At 46.0% G+C, this 8,820-nt stretch overlaps 2 protein-coding genes across 3 annotated transcripts; one reads left to right on the top strand and one right to left on the bottom strand.

Moving 5' to 3' along the window:
- Window positions 1–1,490: 1,490 nt before the first annotated feature.
- Window positions 1,491–4,983, bottom strand: Hypk (huntingtin interacting protein K). 2 transcript variants are annotated; one of them, XM_076850716.1, is made up of 4 exons: window positions 2,409–4,983; window positions 2,049–2,104; window positions 1,803–1,854; window positions 1,491–1,656 (listed from the first exon to the last, which is right to left on the bottom strand). In XM_076850716.1, exons 1-4 carry the CDS (start codon window positions 2,568–2,570, stop codon window positions 1,561–1,563), a joined length of 366 nt encoding a protein of 121 aa, XP_076706831.1. In that variant the 5' UTR covers window positions 2,571–4,983; the 3' UTR covers window positions 1,491–1,560. The 2 variants fall into 2 exon arrangements, with proteins under 2 accessions (XP_076706831.1, XP_076706832.1); XM_076850717.1 differs by lacking the exons at window positions 1,491–1,656; window positions 2,049–2,104 and having other exon boundaries at window positions 1,795–1,854; window positions 2,409–2,591.
- Window positions 3,170–8,275, top strand: Serinc4 (serine incorporator 4). The gene is made up of 12 exons (XM_076849394.1): window positions 3,170–3,262; window positions 3,914–4,090; window positions 4,251–4,429; window positions 4,828–4,907; window positions 5,026–5,119; window positions 5,919–6,130; window positions 6,331–6,426; window positions 6,533–6,659; window positions 7,054–7,126; window positions 7,533–7,581; window positions 7,716–7,869; window positions 8,050–8,275. Exons 1-12 carry the CDS (start codon window positions 3,170–3,172, stop codon window positions 8,273–8,275), a joined length of 1,560 nt encoding a protein of 519 aa, XP_076705509.1.
- The last annotated feature ends 545 nt before the right edge of the window (window positions 8,276–8,820 follow it).

Below are 8,820 nucleotides of genomic sequence, written 5' to 3'. Positions count from 1 at the left end.
ATACATAGAACAAAAATTAACTCATGAAATAGGGCATGTGTCTTATTGAGTCCAAATACCTACTATCATCTTGTTCTTTGTAGGGTGGGGAGCAATCCTGAGTAGCAATCCAGGACCATCCATCATACTAATTGCCATGCGCTTAGCAAAGTACCAAGAATTCTGAGGGTTTAAGAAATGAAATTTTACCAGTGGAAAAACTTTCAAAAAAATGACGAAGGGCACTGGGGATGTGTACCTCAGTGGCAGAACACTTACCTAGCATGTGTGAAGCCCTGGGCTTAATCCCCAGCACAATAAAGGCAGACTGAGCCAGGTACAGGGCTGCATGCTGTGGCTTGTTAGTAAGGAGGCTGAGGCCAGTAAGGAGGATTGCTTGAACCCCCTAGGCATCATAGTGGGACCCTCATCTCAAAAAAAAAAAAGATCTTTTCACATTCTTAAAATGCCTCACTGGAAGAATTACTCTGCTCAGGCCGAGGCAGGATGATCATGAATTCAAAGCCAGCAAATTAAACCCTGCCTCTAAATAAAATGTTAAAAAGTGGGCTGAGGATGTGGCTCAGTGGTTAAGTGCCCCTGGGTTCAATCCCTGGTATTAAAAAAAAAGCGCAAATATGAGTTACTAAACGTGAGCCTAAATATCAAGTTACTATTTGGAATATAACCTATAAACTGTCCTAGAACCAAAATGAAAAAGGGCCTTGAAATTCTTTTGGGAAAGCACAGTTGCCACTTGTGTGTCCACTCTGAGGCAGGAACCAGTCAAAGTTTTTACATTTACCAGCTCATCAGTTCTTACAACAGCCTATAAGGTAGTATTTACAGTTGAGAAAACAAGTTTAGCAATTGTGACTTGGCCAAAATTCTTGAACTTTTCTAGAAATGCAGTGTCAGGGATAGGGATATAACTAAGTTGGTAGAGTGCTTGCCTCGCATGCACAAGGTCCTGAGTTCAATCCACAGTACCACAAAGAAAATGGGAAGTCTTATAGTTCAGAATTCAAATCTTTCACAGATCAATTCTATATAAGGCCTCCCTGCCCCTCATATAATTAAATCTTAAAATAACCTTATTAGATGTCTACTCTTCCCACATTCACACCTTAGATATTTAAAATTCCAATTCCAGAGGCCTATGAACTGGTTTGGTTTACTCCTACCCATCCAGTGGCTCCTAGGATGTGCCTGTCCTTCCTAACTATTCATAAGCTATCCTGGAGACATGTGACTTTGGGTACACTAACTCTGCTGAGACTCCAAATGTACTCTGAATACTGCTGAGGATCAGTTCATGAAGTGTTCTGGAGGGGACTGGGGGTATAGCTCAGTTGGTACAGTGTTTACCTCACATGCACAAATCCCTGGGTCCAATTCCTACCCAACACTACCAAAAAAAGTCTTCTGGAAGGAGGGATGGCTTTAATTCTGTATACTCCATCGTAAGTTCCCTAAAACAAAAACTATGTATAAATACACTTGATCCAAGATGACAAAACTGCAAAAAAAAGTCTTTATTGCAATAAGTTAATCCTGTAAATATGCCTGAAAAAGTACATATCAGTTGGTCAGAGCAATAAGAGCCTCCACCACGTTTCCCATGTGTTCTCGCAAGCTCCTCTCTGCTGCTGCTCGAGAAATCTCCATCTCTGTCATCTGCAGGAAAAGGATAAATTACGTGTTGACTAGGTCTTCCCAGAGACATCAATGTGCCATTAAACTTGACTCCACTTATTTCAGGAAACAACCCAAATTAAGCAGAACCTCCCCTGCCCATACACTAGTTTGGCATTACTACTCACTATCAACTCCAGATCTTCTTTCTTGATAGTGACCTTTGCCAGTTCCTTCTCCCTGAAAATATTCATGTACATTAGTCCTCATTCTCTACCTCGACCATAAACTCCTAGGAACCCAGGTTGTAAACCTTCGATCTGCAGGAACTGGTGAATAGAGTTGAAAGACGGCACAAAGGCTTAACTGTGGTTTTATTTTTGTTGGGGGCATAAGTAGCAACTGGTAAGAATGGCTTCGCACTTAAGACTTACCGTTCTTGTTTGGCTTTCTGTTCCCGAGACCTTCTATCTCCGATCACGGACATAGCCTATAGGAAAGTATAGAGGATCGGAACCGCTCAGCACAACCGCCACAAGGCTATATATGTTTTTCTTCCACGAAGTGCTGCCAGGTGCTGTTTAATTCAATTCTGTGCACCTGAGGCCCAATTTCTACCAAATTCTTTTGAGCAAACGGAGGACTTCCTAAATGAGTTGCCAATTAATCCAGGTCCCTACGCATGCTAGCAAAGCACTCTATCAACTGAGCTATATTCCCAGCTGGAACGCAGGCTTCTACCTACAGGAGTCCCTCTGCTCAAACCACCCGGACACACTCCCGGTCAACCTTACCGTCTCCAGATTGGAACTCTGGATCTCCTTCTCCTCCGCATAGTCGGTGACCCGCTCCAGGTCCGCCGCACCACTGTCATGCTTCCGTGGCTTCTCGGGGGGCCGTTCGGGGCCGCTGGTCTCGGTTTCCAACTCCAGCTCCACGTCCCCCTCGGTCGCCATGTTGATCTCACCGCGCCGCTGCAGAGCCCGGCTTCATGATAACATCCGGTGACCGCGACTTCCGCCCAGCGAAGGGGCGGGGCCTACGCTGGACCACACCCTCTTCATAACCCCAGTTCTAGAAGTTTCAGCGAGGAAAGGAATTCCTCTCACAGACTTCCTTTCGGGTTTGTACAGTATTTCCGGCAAGGCTCTCTTTTAGACCTAATCTGTCACCACTCCAGACCACCCCGGTTGACATCCTTCCCTCTTCATTATCTAGGAATAATCCCCCCACTGCACACCAGGAACTGTGTCCAACCAGGATGGAAGATGTCTAATCCTAACCCTATTAAGGATGCTAATCCCCAGGAAGCTACTCCCTAATCTAGGTAAAACAGTCTGAGTGGCCTTAGGTGTGAGGCCCTGAGAAGAAAGCACCTTCACAAGGGCATTTGTATTTACCACTTTTTGGAGATTTTCCTGATGTCCCCATTGGTGTTTGGACTAGGCGACCAGCCCCAGCAAAGCAGCAGTCCAATGGGCTGAAGTCCGAAGAAGCTGCTACTTTCTCATCTACTCTCCATCTGGTGGACCTAGGCCTAATCCCTGGGACAAAGATGGTGGATGCAAAGTCCACCACAGGTCCCAGCACCTCCGTGGGCCTAGCACAGCAGCACAGTGGAGTCATAGTGAAAACCCCCTTCTGTCAGGTGAGAGGGTGAATGGGCACATAGGCTTGATTTTTATTTATTCTCTTTGGTACCAAGGATTGAACTCAGGGGTACTTAACCCAGTCCTTTCTATATGTTTGAGACACAAAGTTGCTCAGGGTCTAAACTGCTGAATCCTTGATCTTGTAATCTCCTGTGATCCTCCTGCCGCAGTCTCTCAGACTGTTGGGATTATAGGAATGCACCACCACCACACCCAGTATGGGCACGTAGGCTTGAAAACTCCCTTAAGCAAGGACTATCTGAAAAATTGAAAGCATAGGATGGCTGAAGCTGGGTTGGAAAACCTGTAGAAGCCAATAAAGATAGGCATTCTTTTCTTCTCTATAATCTCTATTCTTTGCCTCAGTAATTGGCAAACCTCTTTTCCCATGTTCTCAGCCCCAGTTGTTTTAGGTCTAGGGAAAGGTCAATAGCTTAAGCCTGCACACAAGCTCTGTGATGAAAGCCTTACTGGTGGTCATTGGAAGACAATCCTAAATAGCTCAGAATCAAATTGAGAATTCCTATGCAAAAGGAAGGGAAGGGAAATTTTTGGATTTCAACCTCATGGGTTAACTCACATACACATTAATGTTTGCCTTTTCTCAGCAAATCACCTTGTTGCCCTGTTATCTGGTCTGTCCCCAGATGTCCTGCTGTGGCACTGTTCCTTGTACCAGCGGCTGCCACTCTAGGAGGCCCTCTCTCACAGAGTCTACTTGTAGCCGCCTGTTCTACATCCTCCTTCATGTAGGGGCCTCAGCAGTTTGCTGCCTCCTGCTGTCAAGGACAGTGGTGGAAAGGGTCTGGGGTGAGGCACATGGGGTAAGTGGAAGGTGGCAGGTTGCAAGGTGGGAAAATATGAGAAATGCTGAAATAGACAAAATTTGGATTGGGGGCAAGGAGCAAAGCAGTGGAGATACCAGTGAGAACCAGGTACCTAGCTTGAATTGATTTGCCGTGCTATTTCTCACACTCCCTTCAGATCCAGATGCCCTCGGGGTTGTGTTCCCACCTGTTTGGTCATTCTGCCTGTCCAGTGCTCAGTGGCTCTGGGGCTGTGTATCGAATATGTGCAGGAACCGCCACCTTCCACCTGCTACAGGCTGTACTACTGGTCCACCTCCACTCCCCTACCAGCCCACGGGCACAGCTGCATAATAGGTTTGTGTGTACTTTTTAGGCAGGGAGGGGACAGAAGAGGAAAGTAGATACAAGGTGGGTAAAGGAAATTCCTGGATGAATAACACTGTAAAAAGACAAAAAACAGGTTTAAGTCCCTGCTTCCACTGTTCTTGCTGTGTGACCATAAGTCAGATACTTATCCTCTTTTGCATCTCTCATGTGGAGATAACGAGGGTATTGTATGCAAACCATTTGTAAAGTATAAAACATTGCCTAGATGTTATTAGGTGACTTTGAATTCAAATTTAAAGTGCAGTGGGCCTGTTCCCTCCCTTCCTTTACTTATACTTTCCATATTTTTGCTTTATTTCCCATTAGGCAGTATTCACTCTCCTTTATTTTTTCTAAGTCTGGTTTTCTCTCTCCCTCCTAACCAGCTTCTGGTTCCTCAAGGTGCTGTTCCTGTTAGGTCTCTGTGCTGCTGCCTTCTGCATCCCTGATGAGCATCTCCTCCCAGGTATACCATCTCACACCCCAATCAGCAATAGGCTAAAGGCTAACATGAAGAGTGGGTAGGAAGAGAAGCAGTGATATATATGACCAGCTACATTCTCTCCCTGGTGTCCATCTTGCAGCCTGGCATTACATTGGCATCTGTGGAGGCTTCACATTCATCCTACTACAGTTGGTGCTTATTACAGCCTTTGCCCACTCCTGGAACAAGAACTGGTATGGGGGCACATAACCCTAAAGGCTGTTTCTGGACAGGCTGTCTGGCATTACTGAATTCCAAAAGGCTGAGCAAACTATAAGGGAAGGGCAAGTGGTTGGGGGAGGGGCAAAAGAAGACAGCAGAGAGGGGAGACACAAATCAAACCACATGTATGAAAATGTAAAAATGAATCCCGTTAATTTGTACAATTAACATGCATTAATTTTTTTTTTTCCTTTTTTGCAGTACTGAGGATCTAGTCCAGGGTTGCTCTACCACTGAGCTACACCCACAACCCTTTCTGATTTTGTCTTGTTAAGACACCCAGGCTAGCCTGGAAGTTACAACCTTCCTGCCTCAGCCTCCCAAGTAGGGGGAGAGGGGTAGTTGGGATTACAGGCATGAACAACTTAAATAAAATAGTCCTAACAATAAAAGGCTGGGTAAAGGACATAACAGATCACTGGGCTTCCCAATAAGCAGTATCAAAAACTCAACAATGTCCTGGTGCGGTAGTATACACCTGGGCAGACTGAGCAGTAAGATCACAAATTCAAAAGCCAGCCTCAGCAATTTAGCAAGGTACTAAGCAACTCAGTGAGACCCTGTCTCAAAAAATGAAAAGGATTGGGGATGTGGTTCAGTGGTTGAGTGCCCTTGGATTCAATCCCCAGTACAAAAAAATAAATTTAATTAAAGAGTGTGATGACTCTGGATGGGATGAGTAATCACACCAGTCTTCTGCAAGAAGGGGAAAAGTAATGGGTAAAAACAAGAGTTGGAGCTCTAAACCATTGCCCACCTCCCCCTCCTTAGGCAGACAGGTGCAGCCCAAGACTGCAGCTGGTTCCTAGCTGTGCTGCTGGCTACCCTAGGATTCTACAGCATGGCGGGGTTGGGAGCTATGCTCCTATTCCAACACTACACACACCCAGCTGGTTGCCTTCTTAACAAGATGCTGCTTAGTATGCACCTTTGCTTCTGTGGCCTCCTCTCCTTCCTCTCCATCGCTCCTTGCATCCGCCTCAGTGGGTATATGCCCTACAACATTCCAGATTTGGGGGCAGGGTGGCATGTTCTTCCAGTATTCTACCAAATTCCTTAGCCTTTCTAAAGGATTCCTAAAAGGAATCTCCTTCCCTCCAGTTATGGAGAAAGAAGTGGATGTGGGGGTAGGAGTTAAGAAAATCACAATCCTGTAGACTAAAGCAATACCTATTCTCCTCAGAGCAACCCCGCTCTGGCCTTCTACAAGCCTCTATCATCAGCTGCTATATCATGTATCTGACCTTCTCTGCACTGTCCAGCCGTCCTCCAGAGAGAGGTAAGGTCCTGTAGACCAGGACAACCAGTGCTTAAAACTTTTTTTGCTCCTGCCAAATACCCAGCTCTTTGTTCTAACACCTTTCTCTTCTGTTACCCTTCTTCAGTAATCCTTCAAGGACAGAATCTCACCCTGTGCCTGCCTGGCCTGAATAAAATGGAACCCCCAATATCAGATACCTCACTAGCAGTGTTGAGCACTGGCATTATGTATGCTTGTGTGCTTTTTGCTTGGTGCGTAAAGGTGTGAAGGGGGAAAAAATGATCAGAGGGAGAATGCCCAGGACAAGGGAAGAGAGTCAGGAGAATGTCTAGAACCATGGTTTATTTGAACTTTATAGCAAGGCTAAAATGAGAAAAGCTCCCCATGAACAGGGACAGTTTCTAAGAATAGCACTGTCAGATGATCTTTATGAGATGAAGGGGGTGGGGTGGGGGGTGACTTGAGAATTTAAAAGTATGTGCAGATTTTAAGATTTTAGGGCCCTCACACAGATTCCTAAATTCGTTGAAAAGCAGTTCAGTGACCACAGCACCCTCATGAGGATTACCAGCAGATTAGTTGGCAACAATGTCCCCAAACAATCCCTTCTATTTGGACCAGCTTGAGAACTCTCTTATTTCTCAGCAATGAGGCTTCCTACCTGGCTGAGGTATTTGGGCCCTTGTGGATCATCAAGGTTTACAGCTATGAGTTCCAGGTGAGGCTCAAGAGCTCAGTATCCCCATCATCCCTCCCCCAAAACACACAGACACACACATCCTACCAACCTCTACCCAGAATGCTCAGATTCTAGCTGCTATTACCTTTTATTGAGTACCCAAAATGTGCTAAGCACTGTGCTAGATACTTTACATACATATCTCATTTAATTTAATCCTCACAACAACCCTGTGAGGTAGGTATTTGCTCCATTTTACAAATGGAGAAACTGAGGCACAAAAGATTAAACATCTTACCAAAGTTTGCATAGCCATTTAATATGCCAAAGCTATAATTGAACCCAGATATGCCTCCATTTCTTACACTAGACCAATTTTTCAAAGGGAAATTTCCTAAATTAACACCCTCATTCATTCCAAAACATGCTGCCTTTTGTTTTGCAGAAACCCTCACTCTGTTTCTGCTGCCCAGAAACAGTGGAGCCAGGGGATGGTGAGTGTCAAGTGAGGAATCCTAAGAAATGATAGAAATCAAAGAGCCCTCCAGAACCTTCCTTAAGTAGCTGGGGGAGGAGGGAAGAGGTATTCCAGCAGCACTGCTTGCCAGCAGCTCTTCCTTCTCTGCAGGGCAAACGGATGGGGCAACCCGGCCAACTGACCAAGAGACCCCTCAAGCACCACCACTGCAAGCCCAGCATCTTTCCTACAGCTATTCTGCCTTCCACTTCGTCTTCTTCCTTGCTTCACTCTACATCATGGTTACCCTTACCAACTGGTTCAGGTAGGATGGAGATGGGCTGGAGATACTCTCCTGAAAACCTAGCTATTTTAAGGAAAGAACAATTCAAGGCCATCCCAAAGGGTTCTCAGGAGACATACATAGGTCTTCCAAGATCTGAGGGGAGGTAGATCTAAAGGCTAGGGCCCTGAATATCTTTAACAACAGTCTTTGGTTCCACAGCTATGAGGGAGCAGAACTGGAAAAGACCTTCACCAAGGGTAGCTGGGCCACATTCTGGGTCAAGGTTGCCTCATGCTGGGCCTGTGTACTACTCTATTTGGGCCTGCTACTGGCACCACTCTGTTGGACCCCCACCCAGGACCCCAAACCCCGGCTTACCTTCAGGAAACACTACCATATGGCATCAGTATTACCAGATAACAGCCTCCAGTCTAAGTCCTTTTAACAAAAAGGGATTCCCTTCAGATTATATCTCTAGTCTTGGCTCAGGGGAGCTGACCAGCCCAGCTCAGTACCCTCAGGAACACAAATGGAGTTACTGACCTCTAGGCTTAAGTTAATACTATGTCGGAATTGGAAGAAGTGTTCATACACACCCTAATGCCCTGGGCAGAGTTTCTGACTCACTAGAGCTACCGTTATGTCTTCACACCAGTTCAAGATCCTAACTCCCAAATCAGCAGCTGCAGGAACCACTGCTAATCCCAGCAGACAGTGCGGCACCAGCCCTTTCCTGGTTCCTGAGCTTGGGGTGGGGGTGGGAGTGGGGGTACAGAGACCAACAAGGACTGAAGACTTGGATCTGCCCTTGGAGATAAAAAGAAAAATAAGCAGTTCAACCCTGGGCACAGGAGTACAAGAAGCCCAGAACATACCAGGGCCAAGAAAGAAAGGAGCACAGAGGCTACCCCAGGTTTTAACCCTGATCGTGAGGTCAAGGGAAGCAGAAAGACAAAAACCACCCTCATTCCATGAGGAATGACAGAACAG

The sequence above is a fragment of the Callospermophilus lateralis genome, chromosome 3 (genome assembly GCF_048772815.1).
Source record: "Callospermophilus lateralis isolate mCalLat2 chromosome 3, mCalLat2.hap1, whole genome shotgun sequence".
Taxonomy (NCBI): domain Eukaryota; kingdom Metazoa; phylum Chordata; class Mammalia; order Rodentia; family Sciuridae; genus Callospermophilus; species Callospermophilus lateralis.
This window is presented reverse-complemented; position numbering and strand designations above follow the sequence as displayed.

Bases quoted from the DNA above. Each gene is read 5' to 3' on its own strand.
- Hypk (XM_076850716.1), bottom strand. From the start codon at position 2,570: ATGGCGACCGAGGGGGACGTGGAGCTGGAGTTGGAAACCGAGACCAGC. The intron at 2,105-2,408 runs GTAAGGTTGACC...ACTTTCCTATAG, and splicing joins AGAGTTCCAATCTGGAGACG to GCTATGTCCGTGATCGGAGA. The intron at 1,855-2,048 runs GTAAGTCTTAAG...GAATATTTTCAG, and splicing joins CAGAAAGCCAAACAAGAACG to GGAGAAGGAACTGGCAAAGG.
- Serinc4 (XM_076849394.1), top strand. From the start codon at position 3,170: ATGGTGGATGCAAAGTCCACCACAGGTCCCAGCACCTCCGTGGGCCTA. The intron at 3,263-3,913 runs GTGAGAGGGTGA...GTCTGTCCCCAG, and splicing joins TGAAAACCCCCTTCTGTCAG to ATGTCCTGCTGTGGCACTGT. The intron at 6,660-7,053 runs GTGCGTAAAGGT...CTTATTTCTCAG, and splicing joins GCTTGTGTGCTTTTTGCTTG to CAATGAGGCTTCCTACCTGG.